Genomic DNA, 26,900 nt, shown 5'->3' with positions numbered 1-26,900 from the left:
CCACAGCAATGTTCCAACATCTAGTGTAAAGAGTGGAGGCTGTTGTAGCAGCAAAGGGGGACCAACTACATATTATTTCCCATTATTTTGGAATGAGATGTTTGACGAGCAGGTGTCCACACAGATTTGGTCATGTAGTGTATCAAACACATGGCAACCATCTGCTTGATGTGTCCTTTACCATTCCATGGATTCCGTTCCAGACATTACTATGAGCCCATCCTCCCCTTTTTAAGGTGCCACCGGCCTCCTGTGGTTCATGCATCAGTGTATCATCCATCCTTGTGATTGTAAACCATTTTGGGTGATTTTAGTTGACCATAGGAAATAAGAGCTAGTGCGTAAACTTCCGCAATACGGGTTTGATTGAATAAGCTCTCTCTCTCGCTTCCCTGCTCGGCCATACTCAGTTGACTGCCTCCTCTGCTGTAGTCCACTGTCCACTGTCCACTGTTTCCTTTGACACAGAAGGCACAAAAGACGCTGAGAGGTGTGGTGTGTGTGTTGCTGGACAAAGCGTCAGTGTGCGAGAGACAGTGTGTGCACTTTCTTGGGTGAGATAGTACATTGTGTGTGTATGTGTGTTTGCGTCTGTGTGACGCAGTCTCAAACCTCTCCTTGCAGCTGCCAACATCAGGTAACAACTTTTTATTCTTCTCTCTTAGTTACATCCACTCGAAATTATCATTTTAAATTCCTTGAAGACACATTTTGTCGTCACAAAAACAAATCCCTCTAAATCTGTCTTATTGAGGAAATTGACACTGGGGATGTGGTGGATATATATGAGAAGAGTGATTTTGTGTTTTGTTTACTGCTAAATCAATCTGCTCAGATGTGTATTTTTTGTCCCCATTGTGTTGCATAGGGTGCTACTGCAGGATTGTTTTAGATGTTATGGACGTTTTAGACGTCTATGACTCAGATTTTACATTAGCATGCATGCTTTAGAGAGCGTTTCATGAAATTACTGGGTAAAAAAATCATTTTTTTCATACTTTAAAAACTTTACAAAGTTTGACCAAAGAGTAATAACCATTCATTTATGTAGCTAGTAAAACCGACAAAGACAACGTTCACATGATATTTATATCATTAGGCTAAAACAAAATCATTCTGTTTCAATCTCTTCCAAGTGATTTATCATTTTTGGCATGCAATATCTCCCCCCCCCCCCCACCCCCCCGCATTGTCTCCAAACACAGGGACAAAAAGTTTGTGGACTTAGTCGACTCTCTTTCCTGTCTAGTAGCTTCTGCTGTTTGCTTTAGCGTCCACTGAACTCTCAATGTGACTTTTTGAGAGAGGGGTGCATCTCTGAAGGGAGAGTTTCACACTATGGAAACCGAGAGGGAGGGTGTTTTAGTTTTGTATTTAAACTTTATTTAAGTTATCTAAGTCATTTAAGAAGAAATTCTTATTTACAATGACAGCCTACCCCAGCCAAATCCAGACAATGCTGGGCCAATTGCGCACAACCATATGGGACTCCCAATCATGGCCGGTTGTGCAACAGCCTGGAATTGAACCAGGGGCTGTAGTGACACCTCTAACACTGAGATGCAGTCACTTAGACCACTGCACCACTCAGGAGCCCTAAAGGGACTCAAGATTTAAATGTTCTAAAGTTGGGGGAAATGGTTTGTCCATTGGTTTTGAACGATTGCACAATAAGGGATTGTCATTGCCCTTATCAGAGACCAAGGTGGACAAACCTCATGTCTGTCTTTGATATTCAGTATGATAAAATCATTTGAATGGCCCATTTATACCCATAATTAAAGGGGCAATCTGCAGTTCTGCAGTTCAATAACAAAGCGTCCACCCTGCCACTGATTTTTTTAAACAGCTGGTAGATACAGCTGGAAGATAAACAGAGCTATGGAAGCAAGGACTGACCATCCATGAGATATATAAAATATAATATTTTAGGTTCTGATGGGGTGCTACAATTAAACAAGGCATTAATAACTTATATTCTTCAAGAATCAATGGGTATATAACAATAATATAAAAGTACAAAAATGTATGTACTAATCACACTTTGCCTCTTTAAAGGCCCAAAACAGCTGTTTTTATCTCAATATCAAAACAAAGAAGCAAAAAACGATATCTCAAGCAAGAATTCTGCTAGGAATGTTTGGGAGTGGTCTGAGTGGAAGGGTTCCCTTTCAGTCGGTACTCTCGGTACAACACAACTCACTTTTGCGACTTTGATTGAAGAACTAAAATCACGCCTGACCAGGCTAATGAAATCCGTGCCTTTCTGAAAGCCCCACCTTCCACAGGTGATAACACTGTGGCTCGAATTCATTCTGAAATTATTTCACTCTTCACCTCAATGTGAGCAAGAACAATTCATGCTTCAACAAAAAAAAAATATTGGAACATGAGACTATCTGACTTTGTGCCATCCAAACTGTCCCTTCATGGTCGATCAGTTTGTGTGCGCATTGCCAGCGGCTGCATGCAAACTCTTTGGATAGACATGTAGCATTCTTGAGAAAGCTCGGGGTTAACGTTGGCGACCTTCCTGTGCTGGATGTCGGTACCTGTCAAGTTGCAGAACGTGGGGAGGAATTTGGGGCTGTGGTCAGAGCAGAACTAGCCTCCCAGCAGGGCGATAGTGAGCCGGCTGAATCGGTCTCCCACAGTGACTCACTGGGCCCAGGTTCGGATGACGACATGTTAACCCTGGCGGGCTCAGCAGGGTTCTTGGTTGATGAGGAGGACTTAATTCAGGGGCAGCCACCTCCCCACGCCTGTGATTGTCCTACCCCGCAGAAGTGACCTTCCTCCACCACAGAATAAATCTGTACCTGCACCCTGTGATTTCTGCTGTCAAGCACCACCTGCCTCTTTTTACGGATTTTGGCAAGGAAGTGACAACAACCTGCTCCAAGCCACATTCCCCTTTGTCCGTAACTATGTTCTACCAGACTGAGCTGCTGACGGAGTTGGATGCAGCTTTGACTGCCACGTAGCCCCACACAGAGCTCTTGTGCAGATTTCATTCTGCCCATGTCCCGGTGCACCATTCTGTAGCTAAGGAAATGTATTAAAGCTACTGTGGTGGCAAAGTGTCACCTTTAGCTGACTCTCTCGGGGCTGAAACTTCCCGAAAAGGAGACAGGCGGAGCCCTGCCGGCTAAGTGGCTGTTGAGAGTGGTGGAAATAAAAAAGAATCAGTCCATCCCTGTCCACGAGAGGGCATTAATGCCCCCTCAGATGGCACTTTACGGGAGACTCACTGCCTGCTCCGACCAATGTCGCGCATGTGTTGCCCTGGATCATGTGAACAGTGACGTCAGGATACAGGTGTGTGTTATTTCTTACATTAATTAGCCCAGGACATTTTTTGTGTTACTACATTCAGCCGGAAAGAACTAAAGAAGTAAACCACTAGTAACTCACCAGTATTACAACCGGGAATACGACTTACCCAAATTGGATCCTTTGTTCGTAACCCTCAGGGCAATTGAACTGATCCCAGAGGCTGATCCAAAACACAGCTAGCGGAGAAGAGATGTTTGGAGTGGAATTCTAGTCCGACTCAGGATGCGTACACACCATCCACCGCTTTCGAGTATATTTCACGCTAATGTTCAGTCTCTGGATAATAAAGTAGCCGAGCTCAGGGCGAGAATCTCTTTCCAGAGTAACATACTTTGTTTCACAGAAACATGGCTCCCTCGGGATATACTGTCTTTGTCCATACAGCCAGCTGGGTTCTCAGTATATAGCGCAGACAGGAATAAAGAACTCTCCGGGAAGAAGAAAGGAGGGGGTTTATGTTTCATGATTAACTACTCCTGGTGTGATTGTGATAACATACAGAAACTCAAGGCCTTTTGTTCACCCGACCTAGAATACCTCACAATGAAATGCCGAACGTATTATCTCCCAAGAGAATTCTCTTCGGTTATGATCACAGCCGTGTATATTCCCCCTTCAAGCCGATACCACGACGGCACTCAAAGAACTTTACTGGACTTTTTGCAAACTGGAAACCACATATCATGAGGCCATATTTATTGTAGCTGGGGATTTTAACAAAGGAAATCTGTGGAAAACGCTACCGAAGTTCTACCAACAGATTGACTGTAGCACTCGCTCTGAGAAAACATTAGACCACTGCTACTCAGCTTCGAAATGCCTACAAGACGCTCCCCTGCCCTCCCTTTGGCAAGTCACGACTCCATTTTGCTCTTCCCTTCCTATAGGCAGAAACTCAAAAAAGAGGTACCTGTGCTAAGGACTATTCAATGCTGTTCTGACCAATCAGATTCCATGCTTCAAGATGGTTTTGATCACACAGACTGGGATATGTTCTGGGTAGCCTCTGAGAATACCATTGACGAATACACAGATATGATGACTGAGTTTATCAGGAAGTGTATAGGAGATGTTGTACCCACTGTAACTATTAAAACCTACCCTAACCAAAAACCGTGAAAATCTCTTCCCAACTAAACTTTTTCAAAAGAAAGATGGCCAGGGTCCCTGCTCATCTGCGTGAATGTGCATTAGGCATGCTGCAAGGAGGACTGCAGATGTGGCCAGGGCAATAAATTGCAATGTCCGTACTGTGAGAAGTCTAAGACAGCGCTACAGGGAGTCAGGATGGATAACTGATAGTCTTCGCAATGGCAGACCACATTTAACAACACCTGCACAGGATCGGTACATCCGAACATCACACCTGCGGGACAGGTACAGGATGGCAACAACAACTGCCCAAGTTACACCAGGAACGCACAATCCCTCCATCAGTGCTCAGACTGTCCGCAATAGGCTGAGAGAGGCTGGACTGAGGGCTTGTGGGCCTGTTTGTAAGGCAGGTCCTCACCAGAGATCACCGACAACAACGTTGCCTATGGGCACAAACTCACCGTCGCTGGACCAGACAGGACTGGCAAAAAGTGTTCTTCACTGACGAGTCGCGGTTTTGTCTCACCAGGGGTGATGGTCGGATTCGCGTTTATCGTCGAAGGAATGAGCATTGCACCGAGGCCTGTACTCTGGAGCGGGATCGATTTGGAGGTGGAGGGTCCGTCATGTGTGTGTGTTACAGCATCATCGGACTGAGCTTGTTGTCTCTGCCTGCAATCTCAACGCTGTGCCGTTACAGGGAAGACATCTTCCTCCCTCATGTGTTACCCTTCCTGCAGGCTCATTCTGACATGACCCTCCAGCATGTCAATGCCAACATCCATACTGCTCTTTCTGTTTGTGATTTCCTGAAAGACAGGTATGTCAGTGTTCTGCCACGTCCTGCGAAGAGCCCGGATCTCAATCCCATTGAGCATGTCTGGGACCTGTTGGATTGGAGGGTGAGGGCTAGGGCCATTCCCCCCAGAAATGTCCAGGAACTTGCAGGTGCCTTGGTGGAAGCGTGGGGTAACATCTCACAGCAAGAACTTGCAAATGTGTTGCAGTTCATGAGGAGGAGATGCACTGCAGTACTTAATGCTGCTGTTGGCCACACCAGATACTGACTGTTACTTTTTATTTTGACCCCCTATTTGTTCAGGGACACATTATTCCATTTCTGTTCGTCACATGTCTGTGGAACCTGTTCAGTTTATGTTTCACTTGTTGAGTCTTGTTATGTTCATACAAGTATTACATATGTTAAGTTTGCTTAAAATAAACGCAGTTGACAGTCAGAGGACGTTTCTTTTTTTTGTTGAGTTTATTTTGCAATATGTATGGCACAGCTGCCAATTTTTTGGTCCTTAAATGAAACTGGTATATTTTTTTATTTATCACAATTTTCTTGAACAAATGTTGGTCTTTAATGCAGGGCCCTGGGATTATTATTGATGCTGCCTTTCCAGCGCTGGGTGGTAGCCACTCTCTTGGATGCATCAATGTCCCCGACAGGCCTGCTGGCACTGGCCCAGTGGGGAGACCCTCCGGTACTGTCGGAAGGGGTGCTCATGGGACAGGTGTTATTCTGTTGGTCATGACAGATGTGTCCCCCCAAGTGTGGGGCTACTCGATTTGGGGGTATGGACGGTGGGACAGAGTACCCGACATATCTATTACCTGGAGCTTCTGAGGTTTCAGGTTTGTTGTGCTGTTTAGTGGAGGCTACACCCCTGGGTGGTTGCCCAGATATGGGAGAGGTTTGGCAGGGCCAACCTAGATCTTTACGCATCGCAAAAAAACTTGCAGTGTTGTCTGTTCTTCTCGCTGAGGGACCTAAGTGCCCCGTTGGGAACTATTGCGCACCAGTGGTCTTGGAGCCTGCTGTACCTATTGCGCCCACATGGGATTTAGCTCTGGTTTTGGAGGCATTGTGCCCCCTTTGAGCCTCTGGAGTTGGTGGATCTGAAGATCCTCTCCTACAAGAGCTCTCTGCTTATGGCTTGGGCTTCGGCTAAATGTGTTGGGGGCCTCCACACCTCATCCGTACATGGTTCCTGTACTCAGTTCACCCCTGGCGACTCTAAGGTGACGCTGTGTCCTAATGCGGCCTTCATGGTCATGACCTACACGTCTTTAGCCTCTGAGCTATTTTCCCTTTTCACCTCCTCCTTTTGCTTGTGAAGAGCAACAGAGGTTTCATGCTCTGTGTCCAGTACTAGCTTTATGCATGCCCTTTGAGTGGATCCGAGATATCTGGTTATGTGACCAGATTTTTTCTGTTCAGCTAATCCAGCTTGTAGCAGGGCGCTCTCTGAGCAGCGTCTCTCCTTACTGACTTGTGGAGGTTTTCTCCCTGGCATGCAGCAGCAAGTGAGGGTTACTTAGCGGTGTACGCGCCCACTCGACCATGGGCCTGGCAGCATCTTGGGCATTATTTAAAGGATTGACTGTAGGGGATATTTGCGCTGCGGCAGGTTGGGCATCATCACACACTTTCGTGAGTTTTTATAGCTTGGATGTTTCGGCTCCCAGTGTAGCCCACAGTGCTTACAGCTGGGAAAGGAGAAGGTGTCCACAATACCAAGACTACCTTGCGGGTGGAGGTCTGGGTGGTCTGCCATGGGCCATTTCAGTTGGTGTCCATTGGTGCCGGCTTGGGGCGGGATTTTAATTTTCCATAGTTGTGTTGAACTGACATGGTTTGGTAGGTTACTTTCTAAATGTGATCCATTAAAGTTACTAGTTACCTGTCCAAAAGTGTATCAGTAACGTAACTCAACTTTTGGATTACCCAAACTCAGTAACATAATCTGATTACTTTCCTATTAAGAGACATTATTAGAAGACACAAAGTAATATTACCAATTGAACGACACCTATTGCAGGGTCAGTCAATGTTAGAGTTTAGATGGCCTTAAATGTATGTTGCAATTTACTCTATGTGCTAGATATGTTTCTTACCCATTGCTTTCTACTTCAATAGATAATTATACGATTAGGCTTTATCTTTATATTAAAAACAATTTATCTGTCAGATTTCTGGTAATTTCAGTTGATTAAATACCCTTTATCTTCAAGCATATGACTTGGAAATATTGATTAGATAAATAGTTTTACCTGAACATAAGCCAAAAACTAAGGACTTATTAGCCTACTCTGTTGTTTATATTTTTGTTGTCAAGGAGGACTGATAAGACCCATTGCTTCAAAACATTGTTGAAAAAGAAATACTGCTGTCATGGAATGGCATGCCCTGAGCACTTCCAGAAAAATGGTTATTTGCAAGTGAAAAATGTTCGCCCGGCCTGCTGTTTAAGTTTTTGTTGGTGACACTTTGATATCTCGATAACTTCAGTCTATTAAAAGTGCACAAGATTGAGCATGTGTCCGTTAGGCCTATGGAAAAATATTAAATCAGCTCACATTAGATTGAGCAATAAAAAGTCCCACTCGTGGTATTCAATATGATACAAAACGAAGGAAAAAAGTAATTTGCCTGCACTGGTCCTTTAAACTTTATAAATACTAATAAATAACATATGCCATTGAATTTGATGTCGTTATAGGTATGAAGACCCATTTACTGTTCTTTTGCCTATTGACCTCAGCATTTGCTGTGTCTGTAAGTACTGATAAATCCACTCTTGCTTTTTGATAAACAGCTTTTTAATAAAATAAATGAATAACCACAAGTCTAATGATTTTTTATCAATAATTCCTTGCCATTCCCAAGGTCAAAGGCAAACCTCACGACAAACATCAAGCTTTAGCCAAGTCCTCACACACAGCTAAAGAGAAGGTAAAGTGCATCCAACTCTGTATTTTAAATAAATCTCTATAAAAACAGAACATTGACAAGGATTCCCCAGAAACTTTACCTTTCATTATTATATTATTATTTCATTTATGACAAAAGTTTGTCTAGAGGCTATATCTTTTGTTATATTTACAAAAGTTTTTCCAGAAACTTTTAATTTTTAGTTGTACTGACTTTTTACACTTCCCTTCCTGCTAAAGGACATTGTTCCAGATGAGGCCAATGAGGGGGAGATCTTGCCGACTTTCATGACCTTTGAGTCTAGCAGTCAGGATCAGGAAGACGAGGACATGAGCTACGAGGACAATGCTAATGTTAATATGGGTCCCTCCAATGAGGAAGGGGTGTTCGAGGTGTCTGACAGTGGTGAGAGGAGCACCCCTGTCCTGCTGAGCGATAAGGCACTGGTGGACCTCCTCCAGGGGGAGTCAGAGGAAGAAGAGGTGGAAGAGGAGGAGGAGGAAGAAGAGGAAGAGGGAAAGATCGAGTCTGAGGAGACACAGTCTGAAGAGGAGGAGGGAGAAGAAGCGGAGGGAGACTTGGAAAAGGAGGAGGAGGATGAGGAGGTGATAGATGGGGAGGAGGAGGTGGATGTGGAGGCAGAGAAAGAGGCAGAAAAGGTGGAGGCGATGGCGGATGAGGAGGAGTCAGATGAGGATGAGGAGAAAGGAGAGAAAGAGGCGGAACCTGTGGTCGGGGACGGAAGAGTAAAGCAAGAGGCTGAAGTCGAAGAGACGTACAGCAACACCGAGCCGGAGATTCCAGAGGATCTGGACTACGCAGGTGACAGTGACAACACACAGCCCCTGGAAACCGAGCTTGAGGAAGGGAAATCCCTCGCCGAAGACGCCCAGCTCCTCTTAAATAAGGAAGAGGAGGCAAAGGTGGAGGAGAAAGAAGAACAAGTTAGCAAGGAAGATGAAATCCCCACTGCCACTGATGACTATGAGTCCCAGCAGGACATACAAGAAGCCGAGGCCTCTGAGAGCCAGGAAGTGCTCGGCCAGTACAAACTCCCTGAGGGAAGCAAGGACCAGCAGAAAGGTTCCAAGGACAATTCCCAAGAAAAGGGGAACAATAAAAAAGACGGCGACACAGACGCTGAACTCCAAGAGACAAAGAACAGTGTGGATCTTGATGGGACACATCTTTCTGTAGAAGGGGGAGAAGAGAAGGAGCAGAAGAACATAAACGAGAGCGCCAGTCACACCCTAGGCAAAGCTACGAAGCAGAGGAAGAACCAGAGGGTGAGGAAGCACCCCCCACAGAGGGATGAGGCCCCGCCAGGAGAAGGAGTCCCAGACCACCAGGGGGATGAGGGGGAGAAGGAGTACTACCGCACCACTGACAATGCTGTCTACAAGCCCAAGCGGAGAAGAGCCGGGAAATGGGTAAAACTCTTCACACATCGCCCATTAGCTATAATGCAATGTTATCCTAAAACCTCAACCTACATTGAACCATGTAACCCTTATATAAAGCTAGGCCCTTTTCTGTGAGTGACCTATTTGAAATTCAACCGATGGTCCATGGATGGATCTACTCTATTCTCAGAGCTTCCCAAAATTAGTGTATACAGTATGGGAAATAGGGTGTCATTTAAAATGCCCACATCTTATCTATTAACATCTGTGGGTGGTTTGTTGACCTCTATTGTGATTTCATCTTCTGTTTCCTACCCAGGCTCCTCTGGTGGGAATGAACCCGGTCCAGATCAGGGCGACAGTGGACCTCTACCCCAGCGCCAGGCCCTCTTTGGCGGCCAGCCTATACAGACCCCAAGCCTCCGCTGCCGGTAAGTGTCAATCTCAGCAAGGCACGCACGCACGCACACACACACACACACACACACACGCACGCACACACACACACACACACACACACACACACACACTAGGAATCTGCTGACTGGGCCCTTTCACTAACACTCCCAGAAGAATAGTGCCACTCCAATTCACCGCTGCTACCAAAACAACCCCCCCCCCCCCCCGCCTCCGCTGGATTAAGGGGTCAATGAGAGAGCTCATGTTGAATTCGAGCACTGTGCAAACTCAAATGGCAATGGAATGCAGGGGGTAATGGCTGTGGTGGTAGTGCTGGTGTTTCCATTGACATCTATAACCACTGGAAAGTACATACTTGTTAATCATGATTAAGACTTGATTAAAACATTAATAACACATGAACATACAATAACTTAGTGAATCTAGCAGAAAATAAACAATAGTGTTATCACATCAATGTTCCACTGATATAAAATTCTAGGGCATGAGTGTGTTTAGACAACAAAAAAAATCTCTTTTAGACCCTTGTGAGAACTTCCGTTGTAAACGTGGAAAGACCTGCAAACTCAACGGGGAGAAGAAGCCTATGTGCGTGTGTCAGGAGCCTTCTGCCTGCCCACAGAGTGTCACTGACTATGATCATGTGAGTATGAACAGTGGTCATTGGGGTGGCCTGGGGGGGTTCACAGTTCTGGATCACATGTGCTATACAGTATGTACTGCTGAGGAGCATGGGTTGAATCTGACCCACTGCTCTAGCACTTTCTCTCTCTACTCCTTCCTTTCTTTCTATCCTGTCCAATAAACGTAAACAATACGAAAGGAATTCCTTTAAACACATTTGGGAAGAGTTGCTATTATGGACAGGAACTGTGGGCAATTGAAATTGATAAGATCGGTACCACAGAACTATGCTGTTGTAAAAGTTAGGATTTGGATACGTCTTCTGATCCTACATCTGTAGTTCGAGGAAACTTGAAGGAAATATGCCAAGAATCTGGCTATGGTAGGTACAACCCTGACATGATATTCTAACAACGTTGGGGAGCTGTTGGTTTTGGCTATAATTGTATCTGCAGGCCCCTGTGTCCAAGACAGGTGCACTAGCCTCAGTCTGAATAGAGTTAACTCTATTGGAACTCTGTGATGCTTAGTTTCTTACCAAGAGCAGGATCACTACAATATCTTTAGCTGAAGCATTTCATTTGTTAAATCCACAACACATGAAGTAATGTATCTTTCATGCAGGTATGTGGAACTAACAATGTCACCTACGACACATCCTGTGAGCTCTTTGCCACCAAGTGCAACCTGGAAGGCAGCAAGAGAGGCCATAGACTTCACCTGGACTACACTGGACCCTGCAAATGTAAGACAGCTATAGTCAGACCACCTCTACAGTTTCTGACCAATACAGTATCTAATCTGAAATAACTACAGTATAACACTTTTTTTCTCTCCATTTCTTCCTCTCCCTTTCGTTTTTCTTTCTCATTCTTGTCTGTTTCTCACTCTCTATTTAATTGTCTCATCTTACCTTGCCTCTCCCCCTTCCTCTCTTTCTCACTCTCTCTCTTTCTTCCACTACCTTGCTCTCTCTGTTAGTCATAGCACCATGTATGAATGGCGAACTGGTCCAGTTTCCTCTGCGTATGCGCGACTGGCTGAAGAACGTCTTGCTGCAGCTCTATGAACATGACTCCATGTCCCCTGGCTTCCTCACCCCCAAGCAACGCATCCGAGTGAGTAAATATCTTATTTTTTTTCTCAAATAAATCTGAGAAAAAATAAACCTTGTATGGACACCCTTAAAGTTATGCTTAAAATACGAGGGTAAAACATTACATTTAGAAATACCATCTACAGTGCCTTGCGAAAGTATTCGGACCCCTTGAACTTTGCAACCTTTTGCCACATTTCAGGCTTCAAACATAAAGATATAAAACTGTATTTTTTTGTGAAGAATCAACAACAAGTAGGACACAATCATGAAGTGGAACGACATTTATTGGATATTTCAAAAGTTTTTAACAAATCAAAAACTGAAAAATTGGGCGTGCAAAATTATTCAGCCCCCTTAAGTTAATACTTTGTAGCGCCACCTTTTGCTGCGATTACAGCTGTAAGTCGCTTGGGGTATGTCTCTATCAGTTTTGCACATCGAGAGACTGAAATTTTTTCCCGTTCCTCCTTGCAAAACAGCTCGAGCTCAGTGAGGTTGGATGGAGAGCATTTGTGAACAGCAGTTTTCAGTTCTTTCCACAGATTCTCGATTGGATTCAGTTCTGGACTTTGACTTGGCCATTCTAACACCTGGATATGTTTATTTTTGAACCATTTAATTGTAGATTTTGCTTTATGTTTTGGATCATTGTCTTGTTGGAAGACAAATCTCCGTCCCAGTCTCAGGTCTTTTGCAGACTCCATCAGGTTTTCTTCCAGAATGGTCCTGTATTTGGCTCCATCCATCTTCCCATCAATTTTAACCATCTTCCCTGTCCCTGCTGAACAAAAGCAGGCCCAAACCATGATGCTGCCACCACCATGTTTGACAGTGGGGATGGTGTGTTCAGCTGTGTTGCTTTTACGCCAAACATAACGTTTTGCATTGTTGCCAAAAAGTTCAATTTTGGTTTCATCTGACCAGAGCACCTTCTTCCACATGTTTGGTGTGTCTCCCAGGTGGCTTGTGGCAAACTTTAAACAACACTTTTTATGGATATCTAAGAAATGGCTTTCTTCTTGCCACTCTTCCATAAATGCCAGATTTGTGCAATATATGACTGATTGTTGTCCTATGGACAGAGTCTATCACCTCAGCTGTAGATCTCTGCAGTTCATCCAGAGTGATCATGGGCCTCTTGGCTGCATCTCTGATCAGTCTTCTCCTTGTATGAGTTGAAAGTTTAGAGGGACGGCCAGGTATTGGTAGATTTGCAGTGGTCTGATACTCCTTCCATTTCAATATTATCGCTTGCACAGTGCTCCTTGGGATGTTTAAAGCTTGGGAAATCTTTTTGTATCCAAATCCGGCTTTAAACTTCTTCACAACAGTATCTCGGACCTGCCTGGTGTGTTCCTTGTTCTTCATGATGCTCTCTGCGCTTTTAACGGACCCCTGAGACTATCACAGTGCAGGTGCATTTATACGGAGACTTGATTACACACAGGTGGATTGTATTTGTCATCATTAGTCATTTAGGTCAACATTGGATCATTCAGAGATCCTCGCTGAACTTCTGGAGAGAGTTTGCTGCAGTGAAAGTAAAGGGGCTGAATAATTTTGCACGCCCAATTTTTCAGTTTTTGATTTGTTAAAAAAGTTCGAAATATCCAATAAATGTCGTTCCACTTCATGATTGTGTCCCACTTGTTGTTGATTCTTCACAAAAAAATACTGTTTTATATCTTTATGTTTGAAGCCTGAAATGTGGCAAAAGGTCGCAAAGTTCAAGGGGGCCGAATACTTTCGCAAGGCACTGTATAAAGGGGTTAGAAGTAGTTCATTGATAATTCCATTATTTATATTTTCAAAATATTTCATATTCATATAAAGGTGCTTTATGAAGTTTTAACCAACTGCGTTCTTAGGGATTAATAGTGTATATCTCAAAGCCCAAAAATCACCAGTGCCTCACAATTTATTTTCAAACAGCAATCTTGTTACCACACGTTCATATTCAATCCAATACAATTTTTATTATTCATGTGTGACCATAAATAATCTCCCAGGTGAGAAAGATCCACGAGAGTGAGAGGCGCCTCCATGCCGGCGACCACCCCATTGAGTTGCTGGCCCAGGACTTCGAGAAGAACTACAACATGTACATATATCCCGTGCACTGGCAGTTCGCTCAGATGGACCAGCACCCTTCTGACAGGTACAGTACTCCAGGAGAAAAATTATTTTGTTGTTGTTGTTGTCATAAAAAAAAAATGAAAAAGAAAAGAACCTGCGGAGCCTCTTGCTTACGCCAAGTTTTCATTGAAATGCTTATGAGCTTCTGTAAAAAGTTACACGCCTAGTGCAGTAGGCCAGTATCATGGATGATGTCATACCTGCAGTCAAATCAGCAAGTAGTGATGCAGTCATAAATAATATTGAAGAAGTGTTGTTATATGTCTTTGATATGATTCAATTGTGAATAGCTTCACTTGTAGCTGTTAACCTTCACAATACATTCTGATTCAGATTACTTGTGAATCAGATACATGGTGGGTCTGAATCTAATATGTGATTAAGAATCAGTTTAACTGAAACTTTCACATTTGAGTTTACCTTAAAGGCCCATAGAGCGGGAAACAAAAGTGGAAGCGCAGCTGGGATATTCCTGGAATTAGTCCATTTGGGTAAATCTATTTCAGACTGTGTGTCAATCGTTTCGGTAAATCTATTTCAGACTGTGTGTCAATCGTTTCGGTAAATCTATTTCAGACTGTGTGTCAATCGTTTCTAGTTTTGGGTCAGACTTCCCATACTCAAACCCCAATGGAATAAAACGGAGTGAAACAGGGAAGCTCTACTTGAAGAATGGGAGGCGCTTATTTTAGTTTTCTGTTCCAAAACGTTTTCCATTGCATAGGCTTATGAAAATGACACTGGTGTTCCTATCCAGGTTCCTGTCCCACTCTGAGCTGGCCCCCCTGAGGGTCCCGTTGGTCCCCATGGAGCATTGTACCTCCCGCTTCTTCCAGGAGTGTGACGCAGACAGAGACAAACAGGTGTCCTTCAGGGAGTGGGCTCACTGCTTCGGCATCAAGGATGGTAAGAGTGTGCAGTCTTATACAAAGTGAAGGCAATTCAATGACCAAAGAAGGAGGCTTGACATGATGTTGCCAATGTTGTGATAGTTGTGGTAGTTAGATGGGAGTGAAGGAATGAATGCTGCGTTACTGTAGCTTACAGAAGGACCATGATCATGTGCTTTCACACATGTTTGATAGTATGACCCTATATTGTAAACTCTTGTAAAGATGTCATCTTTTGTGATTTTCCATTTTCCCTCTCTGCAGAGGACATGGATGTCAACCTGCTCTTCTGAGTCCAATCAGTACCTCATCAAGCAACCAGCTTTAATAATCATTTAACAAGATCACCTTCAATTATGGCAGAACCACATACCTTAATTGGCAGAAGAGAGACTTGCGTTGATTTAAACTGTATGTTTTTCGATGTGCTCTGTAAAGTTAGACTGGTAGAACCAGCCTAATCGCTGTGTTCACCATTATATTCAACTTCACGTATCAGTCTGGAATTTCTCCTTATTGAAACTGTTTGAGCCTATGTCTGTAATGAGAAGCATTACTCAAAACCAAGTTGTCAGTGATGGGATCACCTTAAACCAATCAGAGGACTACCTAATTCAAAGCACAGGATTTTGGGGGTGGGTTTTCTGAGAGGACTCTGATTTGACCAGTCATTTCTTGGCTTGTCCTAAACTCCCATCTATTGGAGAAAGCCCAGGTGTATATGCAGTAAAACAGAATGGTGAACACAATAATCAGGTGGGTTCTACCATTCTACTGCAAAGTACAATTGATTAAAAAGTAAAAGTGAGAATGTCCTTCCATGTCTTAAGTCATAGATGGAAGAGGAGGATAGTTCATGTTGTCTTAAATCAGACTAATCTAAAACAAATTTGGATCTATAAATATGTGGATGTTCTGTTCTACTGTATGTAGAGTATAGCTGATAGTGGTATTAGTAGAGTACGTTTTTTTTAGCAATTAACAATGATATTAGTGTTATGAACACATTCCAAGAGGGGGAAAGTTTACGAGTGCTTTTTAGTAGATGACTGACTACAAAACAGAAATTGACTTCTATGCAGGTGAGACCGATCACTTTACTTTTTGAACAAAATATTACAGTATTCATTTTAAACATTTAAGTGGGAGCGTAACAATATTTTTTTGGTATGAAAACCATTTGTAATTGACTGTCAAAATAAATTGAGCTGTCAAAAGGAGAAATTGAAATGGCAGTAATGGAGTAGAACATGTGATGTTGACAGAATTACTAAGAGTTGAATGCTGCAACAGTTTTATTTGTCTTGCCAGATATAGCTACTTTACTAACCTTTCTAATAAAAGTAATGTTGACCTCATCGGATCTCATCACATTCCTGTTTGATTGTTTTACTTTATGCACAATTGGATTGAAGGTAACTTTATTGATCCCCAGGGGGAAATTGTCATCAATAAAGTTATTTCATGCACCATAACAAAATGTATACAACGAAGAGAAACCACTCCAGTATTTATTATTTAGGTTACACTGAAATACACTCAACCCTTCTTTATATTCTTATATGATAATTTGTACTGTGCAATGACATAATTGGGAAGTAACTGTAATAAATTGTGGTTGGTGATGTCACTTTCACGTCAGTGTTGACGTTTTGTCTTTTCTAGTTTGCATGAAAATAATGACAGGCATCTATTTTACACAGCCACCACAGGCAAACAGTTGACTCATCCAACAAAGGCTTATAATAAGGACATAATCGTAATATGATAATATGGTTCAGATTCATGGTTTGGGTTTGCAATGCAGGTGATTTTGAATAAAGCCCTCTTTGGGTCAACAAGCCACAATTGTGTGGTCTGTCAGATGGGGAGGATGACTGTGCATGTTGAGATCAACATTTAGATCTGCATTCTGATTGGACTGTTACCAGTGGACATGGAGGAAGGGGCTCTTTATAAGAGTGAAACTAGAAACAACGTGTCATCTCCAGAAGTGTCTTTGTGAGCTGAAAAACTGCCGTCCTTCACAAAGGTATGACAGATGACAACTTAACCATTTTCATGGAACAGCCTTCATGCAATTTAATCCAATTTCATGTACTTGTTTTGTATTTATTGAATCTTCATGACACTGAGTTATTGCTCCTATCGGTTATATGAGATGCTTTTCTGATTTTCTTTTTTGTATGGTAAAGCAGAGCAACATGTTTTGTATGCTGTGGATCGTCTTTCAGACAATGTCTCTCCTGGTAAGACATATTTAAATGTGTATTCAACACTGTAGCTACTACAGCGTCCAGACCTGGGTTCAAATACTTGGAAATCCTTTCAAATACTTTGAGCGTTTGCTTGAGTTTGTTAGTAGTGCCAGATTTGGCACTTTCAGAATCAAGGTTTCCAGTTTTGGGACTTTTCTAATTTAATTTAGCTAGGCAAGCTCAAACAGGCACAAAGTATTTGAAAGAATTTTTTCAAGAATTTGAAACCCAGGTCTAATAGCGTCCACTGTGCTTTCCTGGTTTCATTTATAGGTGGAAGCTGGAGGACAGTCTTCAGGTAGTGGTGAGGTATTGTGTGTTTCTTAAACATCTTAACAATAAGATATTGTTGATAAAACATACATTCACTTTCTGAGCTTCTTTACAATCGCTGAGAGTCACTTTTACCATAATGTTATACACACATACATACAATATAGTACACAGCAATGTCTCAATACATATACAGCATAAAGAAACAGTGTGGACAGTATGACTCAGTGAGAGAAGTTAAGGCATTATGGGCAAAGTAATAGGATAATGTGCATTACTCTTCCCAGGCTGGTGGTGGCAATGGAGGAGTTGTGAATGGAGGCATGGTCGTTAACGCTGTTAAACCAGGGGTTATGAATGGGCTTGTCTTAAATGGGCAAACCTTTCTGGCACAGGTACGTACGTATACAGTGTGGGGGGTTCAAACGTGTCCCTGCGCTGCAACACAGAAATATCAGCTATATATTTCATTACATAGGTTTTTGTTAGGGGATTGCAAACAAACTTACTAGAGAGTAAACTAACATGGTCCAAGCACACCAAGACAGTCATGAAGAGAGCATGACAAAACTTATTCTCCCTCAGGAGACTGAAAAGTTTTGTCATGGGTCCTCAGATCCTCAAAAGGTTCTACAGCTGCACCATTGAGACCATCCTGACTGGTTGCATCACTGCCTGGTATGGCAACTGCTCAGCCTCCGATCGCAAGGCGGGTAGTGGGTAGTGCTAATGGCCCAGTACATCACTGGGGCCAAGCTTCCTGCCATCCAGGACATCTATACCAAGCGGTGTCATCTGAAGGCCCTAAAAATTGTCAAAGACTCCAGCCACCCTAGTCATAGACTGTTCTCTCTGCTACCGCACGGCAAGCAGTACTGGAGCGCCAAGTCTAGGTCCAAGAGGCTTCTAAACAGCTTCAACCCCCAAGCCATAAGTCTCCTGAACACCTAATCAAATGGCTACCCAGACTATTTGCATTCTCTGTTGTTATCATCTGTGCATCATCTATGCATAGTCACTAACTCTACCTTCATGTATATATTACCTCAACTAACCAGTGCCCCATCACTGACTCTGTACCAGTACCCCCCCCTGTATATAGTCTCGCTATTGTTAATTTACCACTGCTCTTTAATTACTTGTTACTTTTATTTATTTTTCTTATATATTTGAAACTGCATCGTTGGTTATGGGCTCATTTCCCTGTAAGGTTGTACCTGTTGTATTTGGCGCATGTAACCAATAAAATGTGATTTGATTTGAACATTTGATTTGATTTGAGAGTCATATAGACGATGCACGGGTGCTGCAGTACAGGCATTTTAAAAAGTAACTTTTGAACCAGAGCATTTGTACTATGGGCTACCTCTCTAACATGTCATATTTCCAATGTAAACTATTTCTCCTGGTCCAAACTATTCTTATTGGCCAAACAGGTGTTACCAGTTGGTGGATCATTACTTATTCAACAACCGGGTGCACTTGGTCAGGCCGCCATGCCCCAGCTGGTCCCCATTGGTGCACTTCAGCAGGTTGGGGCACTTCCTGTAGGACAGGCGGGAGCAGCCAATGGAGTGCCACTACAACAAGGACAGCTTCCTCAACTAGCCAATAGGGTTTGTCTCCTTTGTCCAACTTTGCTTCTCTAACACTTACCAGAAGCCTAGAGATATCAGGATAATCTATTTAAAATAATCAGTGTTACAGTGTGACTGTTTAAACATATCTTTGCAGGTTGTACCATTATTTGCAGTTCTGCCACAGGCAAATGGCATCGGAGGCCCCCAGGCCCCAATGTTGATGCAGGTATATCATTACTGTTGTATCAGTAGTATGTCTTGTATGTTTATGTTTTGTAGATATCTCAACGCACCAAATACATCCCATTTAACGGTGCCCACACTTTGATGTCAATGACCCATGACGGTGATTCTGTCTTTTTCATCGTCTCCTGTCAGATTATTCCTGTGGGTGGAGGAAACAACCTTCAGCAGCCAGCGGCTGGAGGGAAGGCAAGGAAAGCTAGAGTCAAGGTAACATGATGGGCCACCTCGACTCATTAGTCATAAAGTTGCGGGCACTAAAAAGTTCCCCAGGCTGACTGTGCAAAGCGCAGATGGCGGAAGTAGGTTGTTCTGTGGTATTAGTAGAACAATTGCCACAATGCAAGCGTGTTCAACACGGCACTAAAATATTCTAGCAATACATAAATATAAAACCCTGTGCACTGGAGCACGCTTACTGTAGATCCAGGTGCTGGTTTTGGCAGGAACAACTACTCCAGTATCCAATAGGATAGTTTGGCGTAAGTATAGTAGTAGTTCGTCACAAAAACATGTACTTTTGCACCAGATTTTAAAAACATTTTAGTGCTCGCAACTGAAGATTACACAGATTACATCACAGTCACAAAGCAACGTATTATGTATCTTGATATACCTTTGTAAGAGTTTCACCTGCTCTCTCATTTTAAATCCCCTTCACAGCATTCAGTCCCTTTTCATGGAATGCCCACATCAACAAGAACAGATACTCCACTGGTATATTCTCAGTTATTCCTCCTCTTCACTTCATTTCTGACAGTGGGATTGCCTTTATAACCCTCATCATGTATTTGAAAGAATTGCCCTCAAATACAGGTACATTTCACTAATTTCCATATTATCAAGGCAGCTCTCAAATGAACCTTTATCCATTATTCACATTTTAATCACATTCTCATGAAACATGAGACAACTCATGTGGCCTTATGGTTAGGGCACAGAGTCTCTAAACCCAGAGGCCAACATCGAGAGACATCCGGGAACGCTTGTGAAAAAGACCAAGCAGACCAGGCCGGGGTTTGAGAAGTCAATGAGAGAGAAGTCAATTTATTTTTGATTTTCTCAAAATGTAAATGACAACATAGATTCGAGCCAATTTCTTAAGTAATTGAGCATTATTACTCCAACCTTGCGGGAGTGACAAATAGACTCATTGTCATTTTTGTCGAAAACAACTTTATATCGAAGGAGTGCCTTTGATTTGACAGCCTGCACATGCATAGTTCGACGCGAGAAGGCTGTTAGACCCGATTACGTGTTTCTGAGCATGAGTTTAGCTAGCCAATGTCGCCATGACATCGCCTACAAGTGTGATCGGAGATTTCTATTGGGGAAGCAGTATCTGTCTAACTTTATACTGTACTGTCTGTGGTTAGAGTGTCTAATCTGAGATTGGAAGGGTGGGAGTTCATCCCCCGGTCAAGTCATACCATACATAAAATAGCGCCAACAGAGATGGTCGCCTCGCTTCGCATTCTTAGGAAACTATGCATAATTTTGTTTTTTTTATGTAATATTTCTTACATTGTTACCCCAGGAAATCTGGGTCTTATTACATACAGCCGGGAATAAATATTGGATATAAGAGCAACGTCAACTTACTAACAATACGACCAGGAATACGACTTTCCCGAAGCGGATCCTCTGTTTGGACCACCGCCCAAGACAATGGATCTGATCCAAGTAGTCGACCCAAAACAACGGCGCCACAGAAGGGGCAGATAGAGCGGCCTTCTGGTCAGGCTCCGTAGATGTCCACATCTCTCACCACTCACGAGTATACTACTCGCCAATGTCCAGTCTCTTGACAACAAGGTATACGAAATTTAAGCAAGGGTTGCCTTCCAGAGAGACATCAGAGATTGTAACATTCTCTGTGTCACGGAAACATGGTTCTCTCGGGATATATTGTCTGAATCGGTTCAGCCACCGGGCTTCTCCATGCATTGTGGCGACAGAGATAAACCCCTCTTTGGGAAGAAGAAGGGCGGGGGTGTATGATTTATGATTTATGACTCATGGTGTAATCATAACAACACACAGGAACTCAAGTCCTGCTCACCCGACCTAGAATTCTTTACAATCAAATGCCGGCCATTTTACCTACCAAGCGAATTCTCGTCAGTTATAGTCACAGCTGTGTACATTCCCCCTCAAGCAAACAACAAGACGGCCCTCAAGGAACTTCACTGGACTCAAACTCAAACAGGATGTACCAGTGACGAGAACCATTCAACGCTGATCTGACCATTCGGAAGCCACGCTTTAAGATCGTTTTGATCACGCAGACTGGAATATGTTCCGGTCAGCCTCAGAGAACAACATTGACCTATATGCTGACTTAGTGAGTGTGTTTATTAAGAAGTGCATAGGAGATGTTGTACCCACTGTGACTATTGAAACCTAACCTAACCAGAAACTGTGGATGGCGGCATTCGCGCAAAACTGAAAGCACGATTCACTGCATTTAACCATGGAAAGAGGTCTGGAAATTTGGCTAAATTTAAATAGTGTAGTTGTTCCCTCCGCAAGGCAATCAAACTAATCAAGTGAAAAACCGGTACAGGGACAAGGTGGAGTCGCAGTTAAATGGCTCAGACATGAGGCGTATGTGGCAGGGTCTACAGGAAGTTATGGACTACAAAAACAAATATAGCCACGTCACGGTCACCGATGTCACGCTCCCAGACAAACTAAACACATTCTTTGGCCGCTTTGAGGAATGTACAGTGCCACCGCTAGAAAAGACTGCATCCACCCCCCTCTCCTTCTCCGTGGCTGACGTGAGTAAAACCTTTAAACTTGTCAACCCTCGAAAGGCTGCTGACCCAGACAGCATCCCTAGCCGTGTCCTCAGAGCATGCACAGACCTGCTGGCTGGTGTGCTTAAGGACATGTTCAATCGCTCCCTATCCCAGTCTGTTGTCCCCACATGCTTCAAGATGGCTACCATTGTTCCTGTACCCAAGAAGGCAAAGATAACTGAACTAAATTACTATCACCCAGTAGCACTTACTTCTGCCATCATGAAGTGCTTTGAGAGGCTAGTCAAGGATCATATCACCGACACCTTACCAGCCACCCTAGACCCACTTCAGTTTACATACCGCGTCAACAGCTCCACAGATGACGCAATTGCAATCACACTATTCCATCTGGACAAAAAGAATACCCCCCAAGCTCATCATCAAACTGGAGGCACTGGGTCTCAACCCCACATTGTGCAAGAGGGTCCTGCACTTTCCGACGGGCTGCCACCAGGTGGTGAAGGTAGGAAACAACATCTCCACTTTGCTGACCCTCAACACTTGGGGCCCCACAAGGGTGTGTGCTCAGCCCTCTCCTGTACTCCCTGTTCACCCACGGCTGCATGGCCATGCACGCCTCCAACTCAATCATCAAGTTTGCAAACGACACAACAGTAGTGGGCCTGATCACCAACAACAACAAGACAGCCTACGGGGAGGAGGTAAGGGCACTCGGAGTGTGGTGTTAGGAAAACAACCTCTCACTCAATGTCAACAAAACAAAGGAGATGATCGTGGACTTCAGCAAACAGCAGAGGGAGCACCCCCCTATCCACATCGAAGTGACAGCAGTGGAGAAGGTGGAAAGTTTTACTTTCCTCGGCGTACACATCACAGACAAACTGAAATAGTCCACCCACAAAGACAGTGTGGGGAAGAAGGTGCAACAGTGCCTCTTCAACCTCAGGAGGCTGAAGAAATGTGGCTTGTCACCCAAAACCCTGACAAACTTTTACAGATGCACAATCGAGAGCATCCTGTCAGGCTGTATCACAGCCTGGTACGGCAACTGCACCGCCCTCAACCACAAGGCTGTTCAGAGAGTGGTGCGGTCTGCACAACGCATCACCGGGATCAAACTACCTGCCCTCCATGACACCTACAGCACCTGATGTCACAGGAAGGCCAGATCATCAAGGACAATATCTACCCAAGCCACTGCCTGTTCACACAGCTATTATCCAGAAGGCGAGGTCAGTACAGGTGCATCAAAGCTGGGACCAAGAGATTGAAAAACAGCTTCTATCTCAAGACCATCAGACTGCTAAACAGCAATCACTAACTCAGAGAGGCTGCTGCCTACATTGAGACCCAATCACTGGACACTTTAATAAATAGATCACTAGTCGCTTTAAATAATGCCACTTTAAATAATGCCACTTTAAATAATGCCACTTTAATCATGTTTACATATCTTACATTACACTCATATCACATGTATATACTGTATTTTATACCAACTACTGAACCTTGCTGATGCTGCTCGGCCATCGCTCATCCTTATACTTATATGTACATATTCTCATTCACCCCTTTAGATGTGTGTGTATTAGGTAGTTGTTGGGGAATTGTTAGATTACTTGTTAGATATTACTGCACTGTCGGAACTCGAAGCACAAGCATTTCACCACAACCACATTAACATCTGCTAACCAGAAACCAATAATATTGGATTTGATTTGACCAAATACAAAAAAAATTGGACCTGATGCCTCTCTTCTTGACACTCAGCATTAAGGAAATGTATTGGGGGCAAGGCCTTGCAACAAATAGTGTTTGTACATGCAAAAGACTAGAGTCTCATAAATCAAATTGCCTCATGCTACGGAATCAGGACATAGTGTAGTCTCTTGCCCCTATGGGCCATTCCGGCTCAGACAAGGCTTACTTGCCCAATGTGTACTTCATGAAACATGCATTCTAATGAAACATACGTTTAAATCCTATACGTCACTAATAAATTCAGGTTGTAGCTATACATGTTTTGTTAATATAACACTTGTGATAACAATAACAAATGTACAAAGTAGATAATAATGCTTCTATCATGTTTCCATTTTGCCCATCAGACCAAGGTGATTGCTGGGGAGGTGGAAGAATCCTCCGGCTCTGACACCAGTGAATGCTGAAGTGAGGCTGAGCCTCTGAAACCTGGACAGCATTCTAACTAGGGTTGCACATTTCTAGTAACTGGGACTTCTGGAAAGTGTGAAAGTTACCAGAATCTTGCAACCGAAAATAAAGTATTTCAACTGTAATACCAGAATCTCATCAAATTGCCAATTCCAGATGACAAATTACCTCTACTGGCAGGTTGTTCAATTCCCGGGTGCGCCACTACAACTTGTTGTGTTGCCCGCTTGTTTGTCTCCCCATCTTACTTCAAAATCTATCTCTGAATAAACGTTATGAAAGAAAAGTGGAATTCCAGTCTCCTTTGACCAAAACTAAAACTAGATTAACAGGCTGACTATCTCGACTGTGTGTCCATTTCCATGTTTTGTAACGGCGTTCCCGATGTACTGGAAATGTTGTTACCACAGCTGATGTCTTTGAATAAATTATTAAACGGATGGCAATCTTTGAAAGTTGTATCTCTCCATGTCCTGCAATCTAATTGCCATTCATTCTCTATTAAACTATTGTGATTGATAATTACACACATAATTGACCATTGACCAGAAACAACAACTGCTTTCTTGGGAATATGGGAGAGATCTAGATAGGTATTGTTAATTTGGTGTTGGATAGGAAATTCCCCAAGACTCATAGATGGCTGAATGAACACCACTGGTGGTTAAGCCCCATAAATTCTCACTAAATGCCAACACAACACAACAGCCCATAATACAACACAAGCCTGGCAATATAAACGCCTGGTTGATGAGGGTAAAAACTTTACAGAACATTCAGATAGATAGAAATGTATTGTATAGATCAGACAACGGCTCAGTTATACCGAGAAGGGTATTAAAAATGTCAGGTGGACCCTTGCAACCAAGAACTGTACGTGAGTTGATAAAAATTCAGATAAAAGTATTTATCCCTTTTTTGGAACATGTATATCACAACAAGAGTGTCATTATTGAAATATCGTGTCATCACACCAGTGGCGTAGGCAGAAATCTGTTAATTGCAGTGCCAGCAAAAATGTTGGTTCAATTATCATAATAGCACACACAATAAACCATCCAACATGTGATTTTGCATCACAGACCAAATAGTATTGTAGGCTTACGTAAATCCATGACGGTTGCATTTAACATACGACACACATAGACCTACACATAACAAACCATAGGCTTATAATTAATAGTCTATGAGACTAGAAAATAATGCCCTGACACAACAGTAATAATCACAATAGGCATGGCAACCTCTCACTGGCTTAGCGACCAGGAGATAGTAGACCAAGCTAGACTAGGCTAGGCTAAGCTCAGCGACCAGTAGATAGTAGGCTAGGATAGGCTAGGCTAGCCTCAGCGACCAGGAGATAGTAGGCCAGGCTAGGAGGCCACAAATGTAACCATTCAACACTAGGAGAGCCGAGAGCGTCATATTGACTCAAAGCAAATGTTCCTAAATAAGTCTAACACACTATCATTGTTAGTATCTTAATATCACAAGCAGAATTGGTGTTATAAGCAGTTTTATGAGGACATAAAGCACATTAACATATTTAAACTCAAAATATGCCATTCACTCAAAATATGCCATTCTGTTCTTTGAAATGCATTTTTTTAATTAATAAATCAATTCCTTTAAGACCTGCCCTTAACAAATTAATAATAAATTATCTTTGTTTATTTAATGGATTTTAACACTTGAATTCTGGTGTTTTAGTCATATTTATTTTACATAAATTACATAAACTAATGAAAATGCTATTGTTTTCTTTCAAATCGATTTTATTTTGTATTCTAATGCTACGTATGACCTTCATAAACAAAACCAAACGATTCCGATAGCAAAAATGAAATGTATTTACTAGGCTGCTGACTTACAAAAGACACGTCATTGGCCCGAAGTGGGGTCCAACGAGGCCAGGCTTTTCTAATGTAAATGTTAATTACTGGCACGGAGGCCAATCAAAGTAGATCAGGTTTGAATTAGGTTTCATGCTGTATATTTAACACCATCAAAGGACACTTAAATTATAGCCTAACAGTATGCTAATACACATAATAATAGGTCATAGACGGAAATAGTGGTCACCAACCTTTTCTTAGTCGAGATCACTTCATAAAATGCAAGCCAAGTGCAGTTCTCTGCTGGGCTCGGGAAATCCAGTTTGCCTACAATGTATTTTGTGAGATCAATTAAATTATCAATAGCCTATATAGGGGCCTAACTATAGTGCATGGGTGGAGAAGTACAGGGCAAAATTATATTTCTAATTAAATTAAATTAAATTCGGGGCACCCCAGATAGCATATGATAGCCAAATGTGTAGAATCGCAGGAAATTACCTTTACAAATGTAGCATTTTCTCTCAGCCTCATGACAAAATGTGAACCAAAGTACGAGATGCTCATATAGGAGAAAATCCAATTTCTCTTGAGAGTTCTTACATTTCTTAAAGGCCTTATACCTTGCTTGAATAGATTCCAGAATCGTATGATTAAACCAAGGCCTCAATCTCTGCTTTACTCTGACCTGTCCAGTGGGAGCCATCACATTCACCACATCAAGGAATCTATATTAAAAGGCTTCCCAGACACTGTCTACCCTTACACTGTCCAGCACAAGTGACCAGTCAATTTGACCCTCTTGCTTCCTAAGCATTTCCACACAGTATGTTTTGAGTGCTCTTATTCAAACAGTTTTGTGGCACTTAAATAGTGCATATCTATAGAAACTCTCCTTGGGCAAAATGTAAAAAAAAAAAAAATACTATTACTATTACTAAAAAAATACTATTACTATTATGGAATGAACAAGCTACACATGCTTTCCTACGACAGTGAAGTTCACATGCTGCATTATGAACTTTCCCTGACCATTCATTCATGAAC

The 26,900-nt window shown here is 42.8% G+C and overlaps 2 protein-coding genes across 3 annotated transcripts; both read left to right on the top strand.

The window, feature by feature from the left end:
• The first annotated feature begins 297 nt into the window (after positions 1-297).
• sparcl1 (SPARC-like 1) lies at positions 298-16,082 on the top strand. Its single transcript, XM_036933386.2, has 11 exons — positions 298-637; positions 7,941-7,996; positions 8,108-8,173; positions 8,392-9,582; positions 9,875-9,986; positions 10,497-10,618; positions 11,224-11,344; positions 11,581-11,717; positions 13,708-13,856; positions 14,592-14,740; positions 14,989-16,082. The coding sequence occupies exons 2-11, from the start codon at positions 7,943-7,945 to the stop codon at positions 15,015-15,017; spliced, it is 2,130 nt and encodes a 709-aa protein (XP_036789281.2). The 5' UTR covers positions 298-637; positions 7,941-7,942; the 3' UTR covers positions 15,018-16,082.
• A 504-nt stretch (positions 16,083-16,586) lies between these two features.
• Positions 16,587-24,473, top strand: LOC110534935 (uncharacterized). Of its 2 annotated transcripts, none has more exons than XM_021619842.3 (9): positions 16,587-16,756; positions 16,920-16,973; positions 17,256-17,291; positions 17,543-17,650; positions 18,692-18,871; positions 18,990-19,061; positions 19,214-19,288; positions 19,742-19,795; positions 23,955-24,473. In XM_021619842.3, the coding sequence occupies exons 2-9, from the start codon at positions 16,929-16,931 to the stop codon at positions 24,012-24,014; spliced, it is 630 nt and encodes a 209-aa protein (XP_021475517.1). In that variant the 5' UTR covers positions 16,587-16,756; positions 16,920-16,928; the 3' UTR covers positions 24,015-24,473. The 2 variants fall into 2 exon arrangements, with proteins under 2 accessions (XP_021475517.1, XP_090043283.1); XM_090187157.1 differs by having other exon boundaries at positions 16,656-16,756; positions 16,923-16,973.
• Positions 24,474-26,900: the final 2,427 nt, after the last annotated feature.

This window comes from Oncorhynchus mykiss, chromosome 10 (assembly GCF_057628025.1).
Source record: "Oncorhynchus mykiss isolate SJ-2025 chromosome 10, ASM5762802v1, whole genome shotgun sequence".
In the NCBI taxonomy this organism is placed as follows: domain Eukaryota; kingdom Metazoa; phylum Chordata; class Actinopteri; order Salmoniformes; family Salmonidae; genus Oncorhynchus; species Oncorhynchus mykiss.
Note: the sequence above shows the minus strand (reverse complement) of the source record. Positions and strands in the feature narration are given on the sequence as shown.

Excerpts from the sequence above, each read along its gene's own strand:
- sparcl1 (XM_036933386.2), top strand. The coding sequence starts at position 7,943 with ATGAAGACCCATTTACTGTTCTTTTGCCTATTGACCTCAGCATTTGCT. Across the intron at positions 9,583-9,874 it reads GGAGAAGAGCCGGGAAATGG|GCTCCTCTGGTGGGAATGAA; the intron begins GTAAAACTCTTC and ends TTTCCTACCCAG. Across the intron at positions 13,857-14,591 it reads GACCAGCACCCTTCTGACAG|GTTCCTGTCCCACTCTGAGC; the intron begins GTACAGTACTCC and ends GTTCCTATCCAG.
- LOC110534935 (XM_021619842.3), top strand. The coding sequence starts at position 16,929 with ATGTTTTGTATGCTGTGGATCGTCTTTCAGACAATGTCTCTCCTG. Across the intron at positions 18,872-18,989 it reads TTCCTCAACTAGCCAATAGG|GTTGTACCATTATTTGCAGT; the intron begins GTTTGTCTCCTT and ends ATATCTTTGCAG. Across the intron at positions 19,062-19,213 it reads AGGCCCCAATGTTGATGCAG|ATTATTCCTGTGGGTGGAGG; the intron begins GTATATCATTAC and ends GTCTCCTGTCAG.